Source organism: Solea senegalensis, linkage group LG12 (genome assembly GCF_019176455.1).
Source record: "Solea senegalensis isolate Sse05_10M linkage group LG12, IFAPA_SoseM_1, whole genome shotgun sequence".
NCBI classification, from domain to species: Eukaryota; Metazoa; Chordata; class Actinopteri; order Pleuronectiformes; family Soleidae; genus Solea; species Solea senegalensis.
In genome coordinates this window covers 11665199-11690957 of record NC_058032.1, presented here as the reverse complement: position 1 = coordinate 11690957, position 25759 = coordinate 11665199, and the positions used below count along the sequence as shown (strand labels likewise).

At 43.7% G+C, this 25759-nt stretch overlaps 1 protein-coding gene across 1 annotated transcript; it reads right to left on the bottom strand.

Moving 5' to 3' along the window:
• Window positions 1–20849: 20849 nt before the first annotated feature.
• On the bottom strand, window positions 20850–25019 carry egr1 (early growth response 1). The gene is made up of 2 exons (XM_044040955.1): window positions 24324–25019; window positions 20850–23486 (listed from the first exon to the last, which is right to left on the bottom strand). Exons 1-2 carry the CDS (start codon window positions 24532–24534, stop codon window positions 22153–22155), a joined length of 1545 nt encoding a protein of 514 aa, XP_043896890.1. The 5' UTR covers window positions 24535–25019; the 3' UTR covers window positions 20850–22152.
• Window positions 25020–25759: the final 740 nt, after the last annotated feature.

Here is a 25759-nt window from a genome sequence, read left to right as displayed (position 1 = left end):
CCTGGAGCTGTGCACCAGTGAATCCCTGACATCACCCAGAGAACATGTAGCAGGACCTGGGGATCAAACTCTCACTCGTAGTTCAGACTGTGCACAAGCGCCTGATGAATAGCCTACAGTCTCACATCGCCGTTTACGTCCCGTTGCATAACTGACCCCCTTTTCCAACAGTGCTCTCAAATCTTCTATCGCATTTGTCATTTCCTGCCCCGAACTATCGCTGCTCCTCACTTTTCCCAGACTTTCCCGTATCTTCAAGTACAGCACGAGTATTTCTGCCTACGTATTGCGAAAAACGACAGACTTTCTTTCTTTGATTGAATGTCTACATGTTGGTACTTAGGATTTGTGTGTCTGAGATATGTTTAACATGCACTAATCCTCCAGAAGCAGCACAGAAGGGAGAGAATTAAATAGCTCTGGTTGCGGTACATGACAAACAGTGTGATCTGCCTTTTGTTTTTGATAGCTGATGAATATGCATGTGGCCCCGCAAGTGACTGAGTTTGGGGTGGGGGTGGGGGCTCAGAGGAGCATGTTAAACAATGGAATTACATCTCTGACATGCATCCACCGCGAGGCTGGGATTAAACGCAGCACAGAGGAAAAACAGAAAGGAGGGAAGAGGGGAGCGACAGGAAAAGGATAGAGATGGAGAGTGAAGCGATAAAGCATGGATGCGCCGCTTATCTATTGAAGAAATGGAGGCCTCGGGGAGGAGAGGATGAGGAGGGAGAGGATGAGGAGGGAGAGGATGAGGAGGGAGGTCGTTTTTTGCAAAGGGAAGGGAGAAGAAGGGATGGAGGAGGGGGTTTGTCAATCTGATGTATTTAATTTCTTTTGCTGTTAGTGAATCATCAAGGGGATGATCCAACAGCGGATCAAAAGAACAAGTAGGGGAACGGGGGGAGAAAAAAAAAGCAGATTAATGCAACGGAACAAAAGAGCAGTCTCTTCAAGATGCGTGCAACTCCTCTATCTCCATCCTGCACTTACTCTAACTTCTTCTCTGCCTGTTCTATCTTTTTCTGTTTTTCCTAACAGACAACTTTCACCAGCGACAGCAAGACACAAATGGCATATGGGAGCGAAGACAGGAGTGGGTCTTTGCCTGTAAGCCATCACTGTGTCTTGACAATAGATATTCTGACCCTCCTGTCGGCTCCAAAAAGTCTCTGGTAGCATTTGTTTTATCTTTATATGCGCTTCATCTGCGTCCTGTCATGTGGTATGAGAGAGGCTTCCCACGGGGCTTCAGGCAAACCACTTGTTTAGTCTGATCTGCCCCTGTTGGCCAAGATTGTAAACTTTCATAAAAAGCTGACTGCAGCGTGTCCATTTTATTTTGAAGACAACGTTCGTGTTTAAAGTAAAGCCTAATCTGGACTGTTATATCCCAGTATAGCCATAGCATAGTTCCCCATGAGTGCTGCTTGTTTGTGGTGGGGTCTGAAGTGATTTCATGTTATATTGTCGTTGGCCCAGTGCTGATACTTGTGTCTCTCTGACAGCGGAGAGGAGAGAGCATTATGGGCCATATCTCAGAGGTGTGTGTGTGTGTGTGTGTGTGTGTGAGAGGGAGAACGAGGCTTGCCAAGTCCAGCTTGAATAGCGTTACAAAAGACACACACGCGGCAACTGAGATGTTCTGACCATGTGCAGTTAAAACAAATATAAGAGGCCTCAGTAAATATGTTATACTTTTTTATAATTTTATATTTCACCCCACCAACCTGTCCTTTCTCTGCCACCTTTTCTGTCACCCTACCCAGACCTCTGCAACTCCCCCTCAGTTTACCCTTCATGCTCATACCTGCTTGTCTTCTCCAGGTGGCAAAAACGAGACTGTGTGTGTGAGTCTGTGTGTGTATCAGCAGTTAAGCCAGGATTTATTCCATGCTGGAGTCCCTTTCCTTGACGTTCCTCCCGCCTGTTACACTAAAATGAAGTCTGAAAAAGTCAAGCGCTGTTGAGCCAAGCTCACGGATGGTTGATGTTAAATATTGACCCTGGGCTTCATGTCTCTTTGTGGAAACGAGGAATAAACCCAAACCACGCCACCCACCACCCCCTCCGTGTCACCCTGGCTCACTCGCACACAGGTCGGACAAAGTTGCCAGCAGAGGCTTGACCCAAACGCTGACCCTGCTCTCGGTATTTTCTCATCCTCCTGCTGGTTAAGAGTGAGCAAGGGGAGGGTGTGAATCTGTCCCCAGTTGTGTGAGCCAGCAGAGAGTTATGGATGGGTGTGAGATATTGTCACTGATGTGTACGGTTTGAAGGTGCATCGTTAACTGCTGTTTGCCAAATGACTATAACAAAGCGGATCTGCTCTGCTTGTGTACTGTACGAAAGCTCAGCTTTAGTTCAGAGAGTTTGCATGTCTGGAAAGAGACAGCGGGAATGTAAAAAAAAAAAGAAAGAAAGAAAAATTGAACGTGCGTTGCGCTGATGTGTCTGTGTGCTGCTGCGTACTTGCCTTTGTGTGTTTGTCAGCACAAACACCTAACATTGAAGGAGACAGGGTGCCTCCTGACAGTTATTTGCTAGATTTGGTCCCTGTGCTCTGACTGCATTTCTGTCTCTGTGAGAGTAGACATCACTACTGAGAAAAAGCTCACGACATACACCACTTGTTATTGTAAGAAAATTCCCTTTCCCCGCCATTTATCCAGTTGGCTTGTTTGATTTCCTATTTGTCAATCATCCTTTTTATGCATTATTTGCCACACAGCGCTTTACTCAACTCTGCGTGGCAGCTCTGGACACGCACGACACAGGGTGTTTGTTCCAGCTGGGTCAGCTGCTCCATCAGTGCGCTACAAAGAAAATTACACCGTGGCAAGTGCGAAAGCGTCAGGAAACTGTGTGTGAGTGTGGGAGTTTGATCATGATATGATGAAGTATTTTCAAATGTCATCAGTTACCCAGCTCATCTAATAAGGTGCAATGTCATCACCAACCAAGATACTGTAGATACACAGATAGATAGATAGATAGATAGATAGATAGATACATACACAGATACTGTAGATACATACATATATACATACATACATAGATAGATACATATATACATACATAGATAGATACATATATACATACATACATACATACATACATAGATACATACATACATACATACATACATATACATATATACTGTAGATACATATAGATAGATAGATAGATAGATAGATAGATAGATAGATAGATAGGAGAGCCAAGCTTGTGTCAGACATGCATGAGCACACACATACACCATAATCACAGATGTCCTTGGTTTTCTTCAAAGCCCCTAATTTTCCCTGTTCACATCTTATAGCCCCGCCCCCATCTCAGTCTCTCACAGCACACCTGCACTCAATATGAGCCCCCTGCCCTCCCCACTGCATCACATCAAACACACACACACACACAGGACCTGCTCATGTGTTCCTAAAGTGGCCCTCAGCCCCAATGCCACTGTGTCATGAGCCCTCCAACAGGCATTACACATGAGCTCCCCTCCTAACACCCACCCGACTCCCTTTTATTCAACCTGCAGTTTCATTACAACAGGATATCCTGGACATTTTACATTTCCTTCAGTTGTGCAGCACATGTGCTCGACTGGGACAAAGTGAAAGAGAGAGAGATTGCCGGAAAAGCTCTCAGTGAATCAAGGTAGCCAGTCATCTTGCCTCTTTTCTCTTCATATCAGCTCTTATGTCTGTTCACTTCCACTCTGCTGCATCCCCAAGGTGACGGCTGGTTTGGGCAGCCACGGCTCTTGCCTAAAGGCTACTGGGTGAAAGGGCCTGCTGCCCTCAGAGCGCAGTGGCTGGGGACCGTCCTCCCGCGCTGATTCTGACCAAACCTCAACGACATGTTTCTTTGATGAGTTCTGTCTGAACTAGTTAGTGTGAGTTACTCTCCGTCTCAATCAAAGTTGTCCACACTGCTGAGGGACAAGGCAAGACACTTTTGTCATCAACTTTGAAGGGACTGTAAACATCTGGTGAAAAGCCAAGATTTCCTTCACATATGGTGGAATCTGAGAAATCCCAGATAATTTTAGATTCTTGTGTCTATCTGACACTAAATTGAACACACAGACATGCACACAATCCCAACCCCCTTACACCCTACTTAAAATATCATTTGTTTACACCCCCCACCAAAAAGTCCCAATGTGCTGGAATGCACAAGGAAAAGCACTCTGAAGCCCCAGTGTGTTTGTAACCCTATAAATAAAGGTGGTGGTGGGGAGCGTGGTTGACCATAATTATACAGGCCCTGTTAAAGCCGAGGCGCACTCTCTGTCTGTCTGTCTGTCTGCTGGTACTTCTTACCAGTCACGGCCACTCCCATTCACACGCACATGCACGCACGCACATACACAAAAACACTTTCAGATGGGATGTGGGTCAAAAGTTTTGTTTTTCTACATCTGTCTGGCCTTTTAAAACATTATAAATGCTGACAGTTAAGCAAACACATTTTCTTTTTTTCACAAACACACACCCTAAAAGAACCACCCCGTGTTATTTTCTTATTTGTTATTACCTTTGCCAAGGAGGATATATTTTTAGCCGTGTTTGTGTTCGTTTCTCTGTGAGCAGCAAAACTCAACAAGTAACGGACGCATTTTGGACTAACTTTTCTGGGAATGTATGTTATGGCCCTCGGAAGAAATGATTAGATTTTAGTAGTGATGTACTAGTTCTAGATCTGGATAACAGACTGGATGTAAAAGGTGGACGTAGTCTTGGCTGCAAAACAAATTCCTGTTGAGCAGCCTCAAGATTTGTGATCTGACCGCAGGAAGCTTTATTGTGCCCCGAGGAAAACTATCTTTTTTAGAGTAAAACGTGACACATCAAGTAAAACCAGTCAACATATACGCCTAAAATAACCCTAAAAATGACAAACAACGTTCAACAATGTTATTTGTCCACTGTAAAATAAATACAAAAACAAATTTGTTTTCAATCAATTTAAAAAATAAAAAAAGGAACTATTGGAGAAAACCAGCTGTATATGGTGTCCACGCTGTGCTTTATCGTTAAAATGATATGGTCTATGGAAAAAGAGCTAAAACTAGGGATTGAAACCATTAATGGAAAATGTTTATTGAGATAATGAATCAAGTGAGAAGTATGCTAATGGCGCGTTTCCACCGGCTCTACTCGCCTCTCCACAGAAATCAAGCCGAACAATGCCGAACTGTAGATCAGTTAAAACTACTTTACGATCCTAAAAATGTGGGTTCATCTCCAACAATTACCAGGGAAATGTCTAAAATCTCAATATCTAACAGAGGAGTCTGGTGTATTTAGCGACAGCACCGCTCATCACGACCGGCATCACAAACCCCGCCGTTGTATTTTATGTCCAGTGACTGTCAGGCCGAGTCTGTTAAGGATTGTTTTTGATTATGAGAAAGGGAAGTGCATGCACTATAGCAAACTGAGTGGCCTTGGCAGAGGTTTGTCCTCTCTGAACACTTTCACTAGTTTAATGCATTTGTGTTTGATGAAAAAACTTTAGGTGATTGATGTTGTGTATTATTTAATAGGGACAATGCAGTTTAATTTAGTAATCTGATCACAAAGAGTTTAAAGCATTTGCTAATCTATAACTCCAGTCCCTGTTTGGGCTTTTGTATGTAAACTACATTATAAAAGCTGCAAATACACGACAATGCAACACGGTGAAATACATCACAAAGCATATTATAACAAGTAAGTTTTGCATGAATAAGTACAGCTCTCATTCATTTGAGTCAACATTTAGCCTTCAAAGTAAAAGATTTTATTTCTGAAATTGATTTCAGAAATAAAAAATTGAGTCAATGACTGTGCTACTCTTTTATTGTCTTGTCTTTGAATAAATCTGAAGAGGGATTGTTGACACATTTGAACAGTAATTTAAGAAAAGAGAGTTTGATAAAGCTGTCAAAAAAAAGCAAATTATATCTTTCTAATATAGAAGATTAGCTTGTAAACTCGATAATTGAGCTCTTGAGCTGTTAAGTTTCCACAACATCATACCCAAACTACATTTACCCCTAATGTGAAAAAGCAGCGTCCTGTCAGACCGGATTAGAGAAGCAAAAACTCTCTGTTCCTCGTGTTTGATTTTTCATTTCATTTAATTTATTTTAATTTAATTTTGTTATGTGTATTTTCCATCTCAGTGGCCCGCATGTTCACATGCTCCATCTGGCCGTTGTGAAATGAAGTTCACAGCATTAGAGTTGAGATGTAAACACACATTCGCACAGTGTTCTCTTTCTCGCTAAGCTGCAGAGACAGACATTTACCAAACTGTGCTGTATGTCGCATATCTGTACCAGCCAAGAGTGGTTCAGTGGTCCTTGTGTGTGTGTGTGTGTGTGTGCTCGCGCACGTGTACATGCTCACCTGCATATGTGTGAATGTGTTTATGTGCCTACGGGCAGAAATGTGAATGTTCATCAGCCAAGATTTCATTTCTTACACGTGGAGTGGAGCTGTTTTAAGCAGGCAGAATAACACTGCAATTTCTATACTCTCTGCTGAACGGTACAATTTGTTCCAAAGCACTTGCCTTGCTGTAGAAATCACAGCTAGGCAGCCAACTATAGCTAGCTTAGTCTATTACCATCAGCCGGCCAACTGCCAAGAGAAGAAACACATCCAACATTTTTAATACCTTGTTTTCACACAAGCGGTTTTTCACTACAGCTTATAAAAGCCAAATGACAATAACAATTGCATGTATAAGAAAACCAGCCCTCATTTGTCGGCAGCTACAGTCTTCTTAAAGCTGGTGTTTTTTTGCAGCCAGCCGTGGTGTCTATTCCCCCCACCCTCATCCTCCTCTTGTGGTTTGGCACTGTGGTGGCGGTGGAGGAGGGGTTGGGATGAGGCGGTCTGGGCAGGGTAAGACTGGCTACATAGAACATGGTCAGGGTCAGGATGTTTAAATGTCATTTGTCTGTACACAACCGTGTCAAGCTTTGCTAGTGTAATTGCACATGTTTTCTTTTTTTGCTTTAAGATTCTCGCACGCCGACTGTTTAAGTGTCGGATAATTTCACACATAGTGGGCAAGGATGGAAATTGCTGGAAAGCATCAGGTTAGTGATTACTTTTGGTCCATTTATCTCCGAGGTACTCTGGAACAGAAGTAGCAGTAATGTATTTCAGCGCACCTCTACATGATAACAGTTGACTGGCTGCTGCTGCTTGCGCCACTCTCCAACACACACACACACACACACACGTTCTGTCTTCCTATGCACCACTGAGCCTTGTGGCATTAAACATTCAGGAGTAACAAATGAAAGCTCTCTTAAAAGCTCCAACCAAAGGGCTTTTACTAGCCTACCAGGCTGAATTCAGATAAAGACCAAGACTAAAGTGGTCTAGACAGCAGGAAATTTAACTCCTGAACGAATACAACTAAAGTTAAAAGCTTTCCCTCTTGGTTGGGATGACTGCATTGTAGTGTACCAGATGGGTGTGTGTGTATATATAGATATATATATATAGGTACCAATTCAATTTCTATATATATATACATATATATATCTATTGGGTTTATTGCGGGCAGAAATTGAATTGGTACCACAGAGATGCAATATTCAGATCTTAAGGGGGCTGGTGGAGAGAGGCTGGTCGGCCGTAATGACAGGTGACTGAAGGATGGAATTTTTGCAGTGCTTTTGATGAATGGCGATGTATCATCACATACTTTAACTGTCTGAGGCACTCAGGATCACCTGCCGTTATCTCAGCAAGGGTAATGATACATTTCACAGGGGAAATATGAAGCTCCTTTGCTCGTGTGAGTTAAGAAATGACATTAGTGTAGGACAGTAAATCACCATCCCCATCTGTCCGCGCGCACAGCTGTCTCTCTGTCTGTCTGTCTGTCTGTCTATCTGTTTGCTCCTGGCGTCCTCTAGGTGTCACTAGAGAGGTTCATGGACCAGAGAGCCACGCTGACTTGCCCGAAGTGTCAGGAAGAGCATGCGTGTGTGAGAAGTGGAGCTGTTGCTTCTTCTGTGCTCTGACAGCCTCAATCCTGTTGCTGTGGTGATATCTTCTCCCAGGTGCATCAGTCTCTCTCTGTCTCTCTCTGTCCCTCTGTGTCCCTCTCTCTCTCTCTCTCACACACACACACACACACAGCTCCGCTCCCTCACATGCCTCGACTCCCACAGCTGGTTGTTTGTGCCCTTCTCCTCCTCAGTATCTTAGACAACCATCATTAACACTAGTGTCCCTGCGCTGCGCTGCTGTTAGTTCCTCCGTGTCACTCTCGCGCTGCACCGTGCACCTCGCACCCCGCTTATCCGCAGGTGTCCTATCCATCCCACCCCCACCTACCGCGTATCCGCTAATGAGAGTGAAAATGAGAACAATGGGGAGAGGAGCGAGGGGCCCCGCCAGCTCATCTGGGCTCCGTTGATCTTGTTAATTGCGTCCATGGACGCGCTCCTCTCCCTTTGATGTGTGTCTGAAGAGCCCGCTTCAGAGACTGGCAATTACCACACATCATGTAATTGCTGCAAGACAGGCAGCCATATGAGGGAACCAGTGCTACTGTACGTGTGTGAGAGTGTGAGAGTACACGCGTGGACAAAGTTGTGTGTGTCTAAGAGAGAGAGAGAGAGAGCGAGAGAGAGATGATGGTGATGTGATGTCTTTCAAGGTGTTATATTAGCATGTTAAAGGCAAACTATGCCGGATTTTGACCCTAATTTAACAGTTTCTGAGTCAGTGAGATGGTTAAATGGTTTGTTGCGGGGAGATTGGGGTGTTGTTCGGGTCTCACAAGAAAGATTGCTTTATGGCACTACACACTAACAGTTTTTGGTTCCCAGAACATTCTGGGAACATTACCTTTTGGTTGTGGGAATGTTCCCTGAAGGTTCCCCCCTAGGTTCTCCTGTGGTTGACACAGAAAGTTTTCCTGAGTTAGGACAACCTTTAGAGAACGTTCTCTAACCCTAACCCTAATGGGAATGTTGTGTGGATACCACGGGGCAACCAAAGGAGAACATTTCAGTTTTTGGTTCTCTCAACGTTTAGGGAACGTTAGGCCCCTGCCTAACCCTCGGGGAAGGTTCTCTAAACTGTAGTTTTGGCAGAGCCGGGCAAAAAAGAAGCAGAGGAAACTGTTGTCGGAGGAAGCGAGGAAAAGGAAACGACTGTAAGGCCGAGCGAGGGGCCACACACGAGTAAACAAAGGATCGGCTCTTTTTCAAATGGCAAGTATTGACAACCACAGATGCATGCCAAACGGATGCCGACCATGGCGTTCTTGCTGTTGTACTTTCTTGTACATTCCCTACGTTTGCTATTGTGTGAAGGCGTTTGCTCGACCATTTGTATGAATGATGCCTGTTGATGGTTTGTTTTAGGTGGATGATTGGCTGTTCTTCCATCAGCATGGACACGGCTTCACGGCTTGTGTTCGCTGGCTCCGTTGAAAACAAATGCACATGGCCAGGAGAGGGGAAGAGAGCGTCAGCGGTGAGTTTTTACAACAGTGAGGATAAAGTGGTAGCATCATGGGGGAGCTCCGCGGAGGAAACGGTGAAAAAACAGCCACTTTAAGAGAAAGCACTCAGAATGCAAGGCTGCTAAGTTTCCACTGTGTATAATTTCTTCCTGGGCCTTAACATACATCCCTATAATATTTAATCAATATGCATTCCAACTTATTAAGTTAAGCTGCTAACAGTCAGAAAAACAAAAGCCTTTTCAAACCACAACACCTCTAGAAGAAAATGCTTTAACAGCTTTGATGCTTCTGACAGCTGCATTTTGCAAAATGACTTACAAGAAAAAGAAAAAAAAGAAACGTTTTGCAGGGATCAAAAGAATTTTGTTTTCCTTAGGAATTCAATTAATCTGTTTATTCTCCCAAAATGCCATCATTGTGGTTTTGAGAGGCGACGTCCATGGCCTGTTTACATCCTCCACTCCTACTTATAAATGTTTCAGGGACGGCGAAGCTTTGTGTTTCTCCGTGGTGAGTGTTGTTGTGTCTATTCAAAGGCCATAAAGTCCCATTTTTATGCTTCATTCCATGTTTCATTCATTTGCTGTCATGTATTGTTGCTGCGTCGCGTGCGCTTTCACAGACTGTGCACACAAAAAATAAAAATACTGCGAGTAAAATACTTTTCTTGGTCTTGTAACAGCTGTCAGTGCTAAAAGCAGACCTACTCCAATGAGCATTAAGAGTGTGATTATGAAGACATTGCAAGACAACATTGTGCATGAACAAGCGGCATAGACGGCTGTGAATGAGAGGAATGATTGCCCTCCACTCTTTCACAATCAAATAATGGTCATAATAAAATGCTTCCATCTGTCATGAAATACTTTCTATTTACTGGGCTCACACTTATCTGAATCGTCTGTAGTCAAGATAGTCCCTTACTGATTTATCAGTCAACTGAATCAGGGACTCAAGCATCAGCACGATGACTTGTGTTTGCAGAACAGATTGAAAGGCAGACAATGTAGTGTGAGTTTTGCGTTGTACACTAAAAAAATTGGAATTTTAAAATGCAGAACTAAAACCTCACAGCTACTTATCTGGATACAGTCAAAGTAACATGCAGGTTGGGGAAGAAAGGTGATTTTGAGTGACTTTGATTGTGGCATGGTTGTTTTTAGAAACTGCTGAGCTACTGGGATTTTCACACATAACCATCTCTTGGTTTCTATCTATCTATCTATCTATCTGTCTATCTGTCTATCTGTCTATCTGTCTATCTGTCTATCTATCTATCTATCTATCTATCTATCTATCTATCTATCTATCTATCTATCTATCTAACTGTGACTGAGTCAGTAATTCTTTGCATTGTAGAAGAAAAATATCCTACTGTTTTGTACAAATGACCCAGGTGAAACACACCAAACTGCCCTGAGCCCACACACAGACACACACACACACACACACACACACACACACAGACACACAGACACACACAGACAACACACGTTAAATCAGATAATGTTACAGTAGTGTGCCGCTCTGCTTTGTGAGAGATACAGACACAGCGGAGCAAACCTGTGCTCCCACTCCCACATCTGAATACAACTGCACCACTCGGGGCTAACTACAGTTGTAAGATAAATACTGTGCCACATATTGCTCTGTTGGCAGACAAGGATTTGTCTCTCTGTGTGATAGACCACAAGAATATACGCTTTGAAATGTACAATGGACTGTATACTGTGAATTAAAGTTTATGGATATACGTAGGAACTGATGAGGCAGGGGAACTGATGAGAGTATAGTAACTGTGTTTTCCTCCTTAGTTGTAATAAAAGTGCAGGTCAGTGCGCTGGCATGTCCTTGTTATGATAATCAGGTAAATGAGAAATCACATGACATCAACAACCAACAAACACACACATCACTTGAGGTCATTATTGGAAAGACATCTTTTTCCTCAAAGGTCCAATGTGTAAGAGTTAGTGACATCTGATGGTCAGACTGCAGAGTGCATCAAAACTGAGGACAATAAACCCTCCTGAATGTTACATACTACACCTTTAAATGTGCAACGCAGTCAACATATTATCAATAAATGTTTGTTTTTACTCAACGTACTCAAGGTAGCCATAACACAGTTACACGTCACACAGAGGGGAGTCCTGCCAGACAACTCCACAGGTGGGCGGCCTCTCCGCTAAGTCAGTTGGGTTCTATTATCACAGTTTATGCTAAAGACAGTGTGCATAAAGGCTGAGCTGTGGTGTTATTATACACAAATGACTGGAAAGAGCAGGATGAGGATAATTGCTCCATCAACACAACAGCCTCTCCAGAGACACCCTCTTTAATGTAGGTACACACAGACACAAGTGGAAACTTAATGCATTGCATACACCATACTGTAGAGAGATTGAATATGTTGACTGTGTTGCAACATGCCATGTTATTTTGCAAGTGGATGAACCAGCATAAAATAATGTAAACACAGACTTACGCACACACATTCACACACAAACACACTGAGCAAGAAGGCAACAGGAAAAAAAAAAAGAAAAGAAAAAGGATTGCACTGAGGCAGCTTGCCGAAGGGCAACCTGCCAAAATAGTGGGAGAGAGAAAGACAGACACACAGAATAAGGGGGAAGAGAGAGGGAGAGAGGGAGAGGGTAAGACGGGACAGGAAAGTCCTTACATAGTCCACAGGAAGAGCTGTGTCAGGCCAGGAAGCTCCTTGTTTGGGCATGGAGGTTTCCTGGCTGGCTGGAGGACTGACATTTCCTCTACTGGTTGGCTTCTGGAGAAGGGATCACATTCAGGCTTGAGGGAGGCCGCAGGGGTGGAGGTGGTGGTGGGCCGACAGTTGGGCTGGGCTGGGCTCACTCTCTGGTTTCAGCTCTGATGCTCCCTCCTTTTCCCAGTCTCTGCTTTCCTCTTTGTGCAGCCTGCAGCGAGTGGCTTATTGCTGTTGGAGACCAGTATTCATAATGACAGTAATGATCTCAGCCCACTGTGCAGTCATGTAGCATACTACATGCTGCTTTATTAGCATAGTGATGATAACTGGTAGCTGCATATGTAGATGGCGCTTACAAGAAGTCACAGACTCACTTACTGTTGCATGTGCAACAGTATGAACAGCAGATTACAGCCTCGCTGCCCGAACGAGACCTGCATCTCAGACGTGTCTCACGCGAGTGACCACGTGTTTTTCACAGCAAAAAAAGGACAGTGAAAATGAATTGTCAAATGTGTCAAAAGCACAACATGTTAATGCAGAAGCAGTCTGGCATGTCATGTCAATTCCCCGATTCAAGAATCCTGGGATATAACAGAGTGCACAGCATAAGAATATTTTTATGAACTATATTTTTTATTCTAATTTTAAAGGTACAACAGCAGCCCAGCGGCAGACATGTTCTCTGTGTGACAGAACAACAGTCGCGTACCAGTCACACAGTGGACTCACACTGCCAGACTCAGGCCCAGCAAGGTCAAGACTGATGCTGAACTGTAAGTTGAAAAACTAAAAATCACAATTATTGAATAAAGTTTTGCACAGGAAAAAAAAAACAACAGATGGTAATAGTTTATTCACTTCAGAATTATTTGTATTGTGTCACTCTCAAGCGCTTGCTGTCATATCGTATTTTGAGCACTGATGTCAAAGTGCATCCTGTTTCCACTGAGCTCTTCACACCTCGTCTGCTCTCACTGACACACGGGGACCTATTTGCTCTCCTCCCAACTTAGCTTTTTCTGAAGCTGTGAACATGGGTGCCAAAATCTCAAGTCCAGACACTTCACCATGAATGAGTGAAAACCTTGCTGGGGACTCACGCCTCATTGCTTATTGATCGGCCATCTGTGCATTTGTGATGTCAATAAACTTCAACTGCTCTCAGTCAGAGAAGCAAGCAGACAGAAAGACAGACAGAATAATATTTTCTGGTAAACAGCAAGTGCTCTGTCAGACATAAACATGGTAATTGACAAGTTAAGTCCTGCACCTGCACACACACACACACACCTCCCTCTCTCGCGCCCTCTCTCTCTCACACACACACACACACACACACGTTTTTATTTATGACAACCACATACATCACTCAAGACATGCCGGTGATGCAATGACGGAGCAGGGCTGTACTGCTGTTCCTCTGCTGTGTATTATGAGGTAGTCACCCAGAGAGGCATGACAGCATGAAAAAAGTGCAGCATGAGTGCCTCAGGTTAAGGTGTGGATGTCATTGTGTGTCCCTCTGTGTGTGTGTGTGTGTGTGTGTGTGTGTGTGTGTGTGTGTGTGAGTGCATTTGTGACAGCGTCTCGGACTGTACTGTCTGTCTTGTGACTCAATTTTAATTCCCTTTCCCTCAGTTTGCTGCTTTTTCATTCGACTGTTTATTATCTGTGTGTGTGTGTGTTTGCAGAGTGGATGTTTCTTGTTACGTTGATATAAAGACAAATGTGTATCACACCTCGGAGAATATGTTAAGCAAAACAGCAACCGGCAAAAAGCGCTAACATGCATTAAAGGTAAAAGAGCACACGTCACCCACGGAAGACGGATGAGGCACATCTGAGGACAACGCAGCAGGTAAACAACTGTTCATTTAACTGCAATTTCTCCTCAGATTACTGCTTTAGAGGACCAGAGAGAGAAAAGCTCATTCTCATCTTCACAGCAGTTTTTAGCCGCTGGTCTACATAGAAAAACAGAAAAGAGCTGGGGTCATTACTCACAATGGAGGACTCTATTAAGCAGCGGTGCACAGAGCTAAATGCACACACAAACACTCACATCCCGAGGTGTAGAGAGAGCATGAATCAAGTGTGTGTGTGTGCATGCATGTGCACGGGTCAAATGTGTGGCTCTGTGTGTGTGTGTGTGAATTGAACTTAACTGTGGTGGTATTTCTGAGCTGTAAAAAAAAAATATATACATATATATATATATATATATATATATATATATATATATATATACATATATATATATATATATGTAACAGACACACACACATACACGAGTGCACACATGCACTTTGTAATCTAGCACCATTACCAGCAGCTTCATGTACATTAGGGGATGAAAATGATGGAGGGCAGACAGAGACGGGGCAGCTGAAGGGGTCATTTCACCGAGGGGGGCATCTGAGGTATTTATAGCCAAACAATTGAAGCATTGGAATCATACAATAAATTTCATAATTCTAATTACAGATGAATCTAATAGAAAAAGTATACACTCACGTAAAGCTTACACTAGGCCTTATGTTTGAGTGCACTGTATAAAAAAACTTTTCTTGTTTCACCCTGCCAAGGCATTGCAGCAATATGCCAAAATGTTCCCAGGTTAAAGTTGGGTTACAGCTGCGGTCAACACTCATGACTTCACTTTGGCAGTAATAACCTGTCAACCATTTCACATTAGGAAGCGTAAAAAGCCTACATACACACTTGACAGAGCTGACAGATGCTGACATGCCACTGCATGCAGTCACAGGCCCTAAATGAGGACCTAAAGGTGTGGATGTGACAGAGATGTGGCTGTGCTCAGGTTGGCCACGGCACACGCTGCTTACTGTTAACTAGCTGTTAGGAAGGCAGATGACGAGAGAGAGAGGGAGACAGACAAAGAGCGAGAGGAGGAGAGAACGGATTATTTATATTAATTTTGTTATAAATAGCAGAGAAATAAGACTTACTTGGAGCTGCTTGATTGTTTTGCTGTGAGTATGATGAGGGAGGTTGATAATGCATATACAGTACCTCATATAGATTGCCATTCCTGTACACATGCACATACCAATACATATACTGGAGTGAATAATAGCACTCCACACACAAGGACGCACAGTAATCCTGTTAAAACATAATAGAGATGAGAAAGAGAAAGGAAGATGGCCCTGTTTCCAGCCCCGTTGCTAAGCTAAACTAACCAGCTACTTACAGTATATTCGTACTGTTAGCGTGCGTGTGTGTGTGTGTGTGTGCGCGTGCTGGTGGTCAACAGACGCGCTCAGCAGGTATCTCAGCCTCTGCGGCCCCCCTGCTGCCCAGATGCAGCACACCGATGACATCAGCTGGTGTGAAAGTAGCCATTAGTTCCACCTCATCACTGTGGGACAAATATAGCAGCATAGGGCTTTCATCAAACATGGAGGACAGCTGTAGCGAGGGGGTGGGAAAAGAAACGTGGCCAGATAATAATATTCATTCACCTTGTCCCTCCTCATCCTCTCCAATTCTCACGTCTCCCACTCCCTTGTGATCTAAAGCGTCACCCCAGAGAGTGATAACACCTTATGGCTGCAGCATATAGGCACATATGTGGCATAAACAGGCACACACAGATGCATGCATGGTTTATACGCATGCACACACACACACCTGTTCAATTAATTTTACATCCTGTTCACAGAGTTTGTGATTTTAAATGTGGCTTAGTGGTTTGACAAGTGCTGCTTTTGTAATACCTGGCATTGCCTTATGAAAAGCACAGCAGTCACAGCACACAGTGCCATTATCAGTGTAAGTCAAAACTGTTAAGCACAAAGCACAAAGCATGTCGCTCTCTACTGCTGTTGGTCTCCATTATCCATTATCTCTGGCCCTGAGCCAGTGATATTGTTGTTGTTGTTGTGTCCCTGTTCTTGTTTTATTTCTGTTTTTTTCCCCCCTGTTTTTTTTGTTCTTGTATTCCTAAAGCTTCATTTCAATAGCAGATCACAAAATTTACTGACTCATTCCACAGGTATTACCCAATAAATGGGTTAGGGATTATATTTTTTTTGAGTACACTGGATGAGATTAAGTTATGGTCTGTTCTGATGTTGTGAGGATTGCGTTTGTGCTTGTGTGTGAGTGCAATGCTTCTCAGAACAGGTGCCTGTGGTGTTGATCAGACACCTGGTCTCCGCCTTTTGAATGACAGGTGGTGGAGTCAGTGCAGGGCACATCTGTAGGGTGGGCAGACAGAGACGCAGGTTTTCTTTTCAGGTGGTCAGGTGGTTCTGCAGAAGTGAAATGTTCTATTATTCCGTACATAGTGATTGTTGTGATACTTCACATGCAAACACGTCAATGACCAAGAACATTTAAAAAAAAAACAAACAAAAAAAACAGCCTCACTTAATTCTGAGTGATTTTTAGCCACAAAACCCACAGACACACAAACATGAATACTAACACACATTCACACTCACCTGTAATCTGGGCTGCTGTGATGACTGATGGTTGCTCTGAACACTTGATTGTGACTGTGATTAAAGCAAAACCCAGGACCCTGAATTTATGTATAATAAATTGGTAGATGTTTATGAGGAACAAAGCAGGCAAACTGATAATTTAGTTACAAAATTAGGGCAACACAGCAGTCTACTAATCTCACAAATTATGGTCAACTAGTTCACATTGATCTCCAATCTGAAGACTTCTATTACTATCATTGCTCTCTCTCTCTCAATCTCTCTCTCACGTCTTATTTTATTATCTTACTTTATTGCATCATAAAACTTGCAGGAGCATTATTTTGGTTTTATTAATTGTTCATTGACAGTCACTTTGTCAGTGTGTGTCACCTACAGGTCATGTGAGCACTCTACCTTTAGCCAAGTGACCGTGGATACTGACATAGACCTCAGTCGACTTGTGTATGTCTAAGTTAAATTGGTCGTGTTTTACTGCTACAACACTATTATTATTTGTTTTTATTGTGGTTTTATTTGTTGTTGCTCAGGACTTGAGGTATTGTACAGTGCAGCAGGTAATGATGTGTAGGAGGAACATGCACACCATCTGCTACAGACCATGTACCCCTCTGATAAATACAGACACGTCTCTGTGAGACATGACTGCATTCGTTTACTCAGCCTCGGGGATCCTGCTGAGGGATTTCATATGATAGTCAGACTCACATACAGAAAAGAAAACAACTCCAGCCCACTTAATATCTTTGACATATAAAAACTTACCAGGGCCTGTTTGCATTTCAGAGCCACCCAGGTGCCTTTTGTAAATCTGTAGTGTACTTGATGCTGAGATGAAGCGCTGTCATATCTGGAGGTACTTAAACCGTGCACTGTTTTGTTGTCTGTTCAAAGCCACGATCTTCAAACACACACGGCTGATTAAATTGAGCTAAAGTTGCCAGGACACCTGTAGATTACTGTAGGAGTCATTCTAAAATCTCTTTTGTGCCACAAATAATGCTTGTGAGTTGTGACGCTGTTACATCTTGTGTTTTGAGCAGGTGAGCAACAAACACATGTGAAAGATTCACTCATCTTAACCTCGAACATAAGAAGAGATTTGTGACAGTCTTCAGTATCTAATATGTGCTTGAGGTTTTTTTTTTGTTAACATGCATATCAGTGGTGTCAGGTATGGTGGGGATTTTTTTCATGAATTATTTTGTCCAGTTTTGTCGCGCATATAGTTTCTGACGTGTGTGCTTCCTGAATGAAGCTCAGCACGTCGTCTGTGTAAATGTTGCAATCTACCTGAAATGACTTGTGAGGAGTGAGGGAATCGAGCAGGTTTAAATATAACTCTCTTATCCCAAAAGGCTCAACAGGTGTCAAGTGCAAGAGGCAGAACAGGAGAAAGCACCTGACGACTGCCTTAGTGTTCCCTATTGGCAGCATTAAAGAAAAAACATCCCAGTGAGGCAGAGTGAGGCTCTGAACACGAGATCAATGGAGCATATTTAAAAGACATTAGAGAGCAGTCCTCCTGTCACATTCCTGTAATAAAGTACAGGAATCTAGCCTTCCAGCATACAGTACTGCCTCTGTGACAGTGATTCTCCTGTGTCTCCCCTCCTGCGCTGAATCTTCATGTGGAGATGAAAGATGGAGGATGGCCAGTGCTTTCTGTGTGCTAAGCTGGACACTGGGTCATCGTACCCAACACTGGTCTCTCCCCAGCAGCCTGGGAGATGTCAAGGAGTGAGGGCAGAGGGGAACAGATAGCTGCCAGCCCTGGAGCCGCTCATTCGTTTTCTAACTTGCTCACATTAAAGAGAGCTCTAATCACTGCGGGGACTTGGCCAATGATGTGCTTATCAAACGGCATATTTCAAAAAGGCATCTTAAAAGGCCCGAGGGCGAAAAGGCAATAAGAGCACATTTGTATGTGGATGAAAGGGAAAAGTGTAGACAGACCTTGCATCAGAATACAGAGGGGGGGAGATCATTAGCATCTCTTGGAAAATATGCACAATCGAGGTGGTGGTGGGGGGTGGGGGGGTTAGCAACGGGATGAGGATGGAGAGCTCAGGGAGAAAGAATGGTTCTTTTTGCCATTTGTCCTTTTTTGCTTCACACAGTTCCCAAAAAGAAAAAGAGAACAAATACATTTTTGAACAAAGGCAGGGCTCTTGATGTGGAAACCCGTCGGGGGCATGAGGTGGCTCTGTTGTGGGTTACAGCAGAGCGAAGCCACGCTGCAACTACACTCCGAACTCCTATCTCACTCCTATCACACAGAACAGGCCCAGTGCTTTGATAGATGTCAACGAGCCTTGAATCAGAGGATGTGAGGAGCAACACAGTTCGTTCTAGCATTTTGGTTGTGGACTCAGCCTCCACTATGTAACCAATACTCTGTCTTGACATGAGACAGCGGCGAGAGAAGCACAGTCTGTGGTTTTTCTGATTGACTACAAGACTTTCCTTATGGCACAGTACTCTGAGAAAGTTGTGATGCAAAAACAACCGAATGACTGTTGATTTGCAGCCAGGGACCAAAATAATGCTGTACACAATGACAGGAAACAAGAGCTTTTAGGATTTTTAGCCACACAAGATGAGGTTTGAGATTGTCTAGATTGTCTTCTGAGTGAAAACATAACAATTGAAACATTATGATGATAGAGCTCAACCACAGTGCTGATTTGTGATTGTGTGATTTGCTGAGTTCTCTTATATTTAAATTGCAGCAATTGTGTAGATTTTGTTCCAGAGAACTGACCTTATCGTACGCTGATGTTTTTTTTGTCACATTTGCTGAATCATCTGTTAGTGGTTCACACACACACACACACACACACACACACACACAGTGTCTCCAGGTACATTTGTTTCATGAGGACATTTAAGGGGGAAAAAAGCAACGGCTGCTAACAAAGTAAATTTCACATAATTACAAACTCAAACATCATTACAGCAGCGGGAAACAACCACATTAGTCAGTCTATAGACAGTCACTGTGTATACTGAACAAAGACATCTGCATGCATGTGCACACAAACACATACAACTCATCAGACCCAATTTAAAAAGTCAATTTGGGATCAAGAGACCAATTATCTTAATTATTTTCCCTTTCCCTCCATCGCTCTCTTCTGCTTGTTTTCCTGCTTTCTATTTTAGCTGTGTTTGCATTCGAGAGTATTTTGGTTTGTGCGTTTCACAACACAAAATTACGGCGAGGCATTGAGAGGAAAGGGGCTCTTGTCTAAATGGGCTAAAAAAAAAAACAAACAGTTTTATTTTCATACTCAAACATGTAGCAAGAATTCCTTGCAGAGGGAACAGTAACAGATGAATGATGATGGTGCGACAAAGCTGTTATTATATTCTGCTTGAAAAACCAAAAGAAACAGCAGTTAAACCTTCAGGGCCGGTCTGTTCAACTGCACCCATACAACAGTTCAGCCTAACATTAACTGATATTGCCCAATTGTGTGGAACAGCTCGTTCACTACGAGGTGACGGCATCTCGGCGTGCGCATTTATGGAAAAGAAAGCTAATTATCGTGTGATGGATTTCACTTGCACCCCGTGAAAATAACCCAGTGCACGTCTAAGAAAAATCTGTATGAAGTACAGAAATAATCTACAGAAATAATTTCTCTCGCAGTTTAAAGAACAAATTTACAAATTTTTGGCATTTTTTTTCCTCGAGATCAAATTGCTGTACGTATGTGTACTCAACAGATAAGGCCAGTGTGTATCATACAATCTAAAATGAAATAGGGAATTTAGATAAGCTTAATATCTTCAAGAGCAAGCTGAATCTAGATAAAAAAAATGCTCCGCCTTTAGTGTTTATAGGCATGGGAGTCATGCGTTAGTGTTATCATTAATACAGGGTTCAGTTGGAGATTGAAATGGAGACTTTCCATGAGATTAAACTTCATATTAAAGGATGGCTCTCTATGATGTGGAGTTGAAACTTAAATCTGCAAATAATCTGCATATAATTAACATATAAGAGTACGGTGTTCATGTATGAGGGACTCGCTTGACTAAATGAAAACTGTCATGTCTCTTGCGATGAGTGAAGTGGAGTCTCTGTGTGTGAGTGCCGCACAAGACACAAGTCGAACGCTCAAGTATGAAAACAAATGTACATATAGATTCATATTTTTATTTATATTTCATTTCTGGGAGGATATCTTGTACACCAAATATCCCATTGGCAGTTAAGCGCATTCAATGTGTTTAGAAGCCAGAAACAGTCACTTGTTTTAACAAACACAAATACAAAATAAAGATAACCACAAAATAATGAACTGCATGTATATAACATACAAAAGAATCCCATGCCTACTCAGTAGGTAACTTCAACATTCCAGCTCTTGAAGATGTGGATATTTACATTTCAGTTTTACAAAAATAGACTTTATAATTCTTCTCCTTTTTTGCTCACATTCTAATAAAATGAAGTGGTGCCCTCGTAGCTTGTTCCTTGTCCTCCCGCTGACTATGACTTACATTCTGTAACAAAAATATTCCCTCAACCTTTAAGGCGAGATGCAGTGCATCCTGTCTCGCGTGCGCAGCCGAGTCACAACATCAGCAAGGCTTCACAAAAGGCACCAAATAACGGGAGCGTTTGTCTGGTTTAGTTTTATGCTTTTGTTTGTTTTTATAAATGTTTTTTTTTGTCTTTTTTTTTCTTTTCTCTATTTTTCCACATAACTGGGCGATATGTCTCGTGAGAAAGAGAGAAAGAGATAGTACCAGTGGATGATATTTACAAACAGAAAGTAACATCACTCTTACTCATGCTTGAATACGTAAGTGCTTCTTTTTTTTCCAAACAATGTCAAAACATATCACAGCATCATCACTACATAATAGAGAAAGAATGTAGAAAGTATGGCCCTGCTCACTTCAAATAATACAATGCAAATATGCAAAGAATTTTTCACATCAATGGTACCAAAGAATGATAAAAACTAAACATGGCACATGTACAATATACATATATCTTAGCTTATGTATATTATTTAATGTCTTTTGTATTGTTTTAAGTGCCTGCAATGATGAACGTGCCTTAGCACCACAACTGCTGGCAATCTGGTTGTGTGTGGGTTTTTTTGTATAGCAGTAGAAACCCGTCTGCAGCGACTTCAGCGCTCTATCTGTTGAGTCCCTTATGCATTTGAAGTGCTGCATTTGTTATACAGAGACGGGGGGAGGAAGGGGGGGGGGTCCATTTTAAACTTCTATTTTGTTTGCCCAGTCCTTGACATGTGTCTTTTTCTCTCTTTCAGGTAAATCTCAGGATTCTCCTAACACTGCACAGGGAGCAGAATGAAAAGTGCTTTTTGGAGGGGGAGACAAAGTCTTTTGACGCTCGAGTCTTTCCCCTCAAAGAAACTTAAGAAAGAGGAGGTGCAGAGTATCTGAATTCTTTGCTCTTTCTTAGCAGATCTCAATTGTCCTTGGAGAGAGAGTGGTCTGCATGTCTGATAGAGGGGTGGCGACGGGGGAACTGTAGATATTGGAGACGACTGAGGAGGGGAAAGAGGAGGCGACCTGGGACTGAAAAGTGCTGGACATGGACATGGACACTGATGGGTACGTGGTAGCCACGGAAGGAGATGGATAGGAAGTGTGGACTGGGGACGAGTAGCAAGAGGCGACTGGAGAGGGGTAAGAAGACACTGGAGAAGGATAGGAGGTGATGGGAGAGGGGTAGCTGGAGGCAGGTGATGCAGCTGGTACCGGTGCTGCTGTCACCACCACTGCTCCTGCCTTCTCTGCTTTCTTGTCCTTCTGCCGTAGGTGGATCTTCGTGTGCCTCTTCCTCTCATCACTGCGGGCAAACTTGCGTCCGCAGATCTCACAGGCGAAGGGCTTCTCACCAGTGTGAGTGCGGATGTGCGTTGTCAAGTGGTCGCTGCGGCTGAAGTTGCGCATGCAGATGCGACACTGGAAGGGTTTCTGACCAGTGTGGATGCGGATATGGCGTGTCAGCTCATCAGAGCGCGAGAAGCGACGGTCGCAGGTCTCCACAGGGCAGGCATAGGGCCTCTCATGTGGGGGCGTCTTGCTTGGCCGGGTGTTGTACTTGCGCATGCGGCTGGGCTTAATAAGCTGGGACTGGTAGACACTCTTTAAGTCCTGGGAACCTGTCTGGGTGGCAAAGGCCTTGATTGTGGACAGAGGGGTGAGGGAGGGTTGGCTTGATTGACTCTGGAAGGGCTTTTGGTCAGGGGGCACCAAGCTGATCTCGCCCTGCTGCTGAGGGAAGAGGTAGTCAGGAATCATGGGTACAGGGAAGCTTGTGCTACAGGTCTTGCCACTGGGGTAGGCAGGAGGAGGGTACTGCACTCCTCCAGCAGCACTGGAAAATGCCTGGGCCTGGTCAGGGAAGATGTCAGAGTTGGGGCTGGAGTAGGTTGGGGCAGCTGAGTAAATGGGGTTGGGCTCGCTGTGGTGAATGGAGGAACTCAGGCTCGAACTCTGAGATGTGGAAGAGGTAGAAGAAGAGGAAGTGGAGGAGGATGGAACGGATGAAGAGGAGGTGGACGAGATGGTCTGTGAGACAGCAGAGGAAGAGCTGGAGTTGGGGGCAACATTGCTCATCAGACCAGTGAACAGACCCAAGATGGGCTCTGCCCAGAGGCTATTGCTGCAGGTGGTGGCAGGCTCTAAAGTGAAACGGCCTGTGTACGAGATGGGGGGCAGCCTCTGAGAATAGGTCTGGTCTGTCACTGGCTTCTCATTGTTGAAGGAAATATCAGGTAGCGTATCTGCAGGGAGCACAGAGAGAGGAGAGACATTAATCAAACTGTCAATAACCAGAGGGAGGGAGAGGGGGCATCCTGCCAGAGCAGTGGACAGTGTGTCACCCTTCTCCTCTGTAAGAAATCAGTCAGGTGCCCACGCGGAGAAACCCCCTCCAACTACACTCTTTCCCCCTCAACTCTGAAACAGTGTCTTTCAAATCTTAACAAGAGCTGCTGCGCAAGCTTTCTAGACTTGCATCTCCCCCGCTCACCCTCTCTCGATCTTCCTTTCACTATTTCTGTCTTCCTGTCTTGCACACACACACGCATTCTTGAAGCCCATCACAGAGCCTGAGGCAATTGATTACCGAAACTGCAGTTCAGCTAGTTTTAGGAATGCAATTTGAATTGAGCTGTAGGAGTGTCTAGAGGCATGCCGAGACTGAGAGACGTTTTAAATGTCCAAGAGTCGACAGCCGACAGGGACAGCGGACAATCGATACATATGTGAGGTCAAGTGTTTTGTTTATTTCTTGCTATTTGTTGTTTTAATATACTTTGTTGAATCAAATCGAATCAAATAAATTAAATGTACTTTTTCATTTTAAATTCCCCCCACATGCCAAGACACAACAAATTACAATGAAACCCATTTTTAAATTTAAAAAAGCAGTGGTTTTAGATCACTAATAACAACAATGTTAATTAATAAGGGCGAAATATAAAGTTAATGTTCAATAAATAGGTTTATTATTACTATTATTATTATTATTGTTGTTGGTTTAGTGTAACTTGGCAGATGGGATGCTTAGTTCAGCATTACATTCAGCATAGAAATATAGAAGCAAATGTCTGTCTTACCTCCAGCAAGGTGATCGTACTGGTCTCCTGGCTCCCCGGAGCCAAAGCCTGCACCTTCAGGTGCGGAGGCAGTGAGGAAGGGGGTTCCTGCAGAGCTCAGCATCATCACCTCCTCCAGTTTGGGGTAGTTATCCATGGGGGAGTGAGGGAAGCTCAGAGGCTCTGAGATCTGCAGGGTTGGGAGGATCATCTCGGTCTTGGCTGCAGCCATCCTCTGCTGAAGCTACAGGGCTGAGGCTGCGCTTGAGGCTGGAGAAGAGTGCAGGGAGTCTAGGTAGAGCAGTGACTCACAGGTGGAGGGAATCACTCTCACTTCTGCTGATGCCGAGGAAGATGCTGTGCTCTGTCTGGCTCCTCGAGTCTCCTGCTCCAGTTGTCCTGTTGTTTCCCGTTTTCTCTCAGAGATGAATAAAGATCCACTTGTCTTTTCAGAAAAAATCAAAAGTGTCCTTTATACTCATTCCCTAAGATTCATCTAAAATGAACCAAGAGATTAATCTTGTTTTTTTTAAAAAAAGTCAAATTACGTATCAATTCAGGTTTTGACCTTCTTGGATAGATGTTGTTTTTAATTGACTTTTTTAACTTTTTTGTGTGATATTTCTCAGTCAGGGAGTTCTGTGTGTTTCTCTAGCTGCCTCTGCTCTAACAGTTGCTCGTGTGGGCTCTCAGAGCTTTCTCTGAGCTGAGAGGTTTCCCTCGCTCCATTTATACCCTCTTGCCGTGACGTAGATGTCCATATTTGGAGCGGAGGAAGCCCATATTTAGACACTGCAGTGGAGGACTCATGACGCTGGCCTGGGGGAAAAGCAGAGAGAGAGACTTTATATTAAGCTCTCACAGTAAATTGCGAAGACAACACCGCTCTTCCTCTATCCAGAATCAATGTGTCTTCATAGCAGAGCAGCTTTGCGAGACAGCGGCATCATTCTCGCTCTCTCCCCGTCGTCCCATAGATATGATTTGGGTTTCCCATCTGTGCAGCAGGCTGCGCTGCTGCCGGAAAGCTCGGCTCCGCCGTGCCTTATAAGGTCGTGACTACATAAGGACCTATTCCGGTGGGTTTCCATTTCCCTGTCCTTCCCTGCCCTTATTTGGAGCTTCCTGAGGCAGCGCTGATCGCTGTTTGTCAGTGAATGAGAGACAAATCATGTCCAGCGCTCCACACGCAGTAAAACCGATGTCAGCGGCGCAAACCCGGCTCGTGCGCTCGAACGCACCAACTTCAGCGGTGCCGTTGCGCCTAAGACTGAGTGAGAGACTCCAACTCACTGCGTTACAGGCGTTTTCTGCTTTAACAGCTAACACGAGTGAGAGTCGTAACATTGACACACATTCATTTCCGACTCAAACAAGTGACTTTCATGTGGTGCAATGAGTCGAAGCTACAGTATACCATTATCAACATATTTGTTGACAAATATTTGGCAATATTT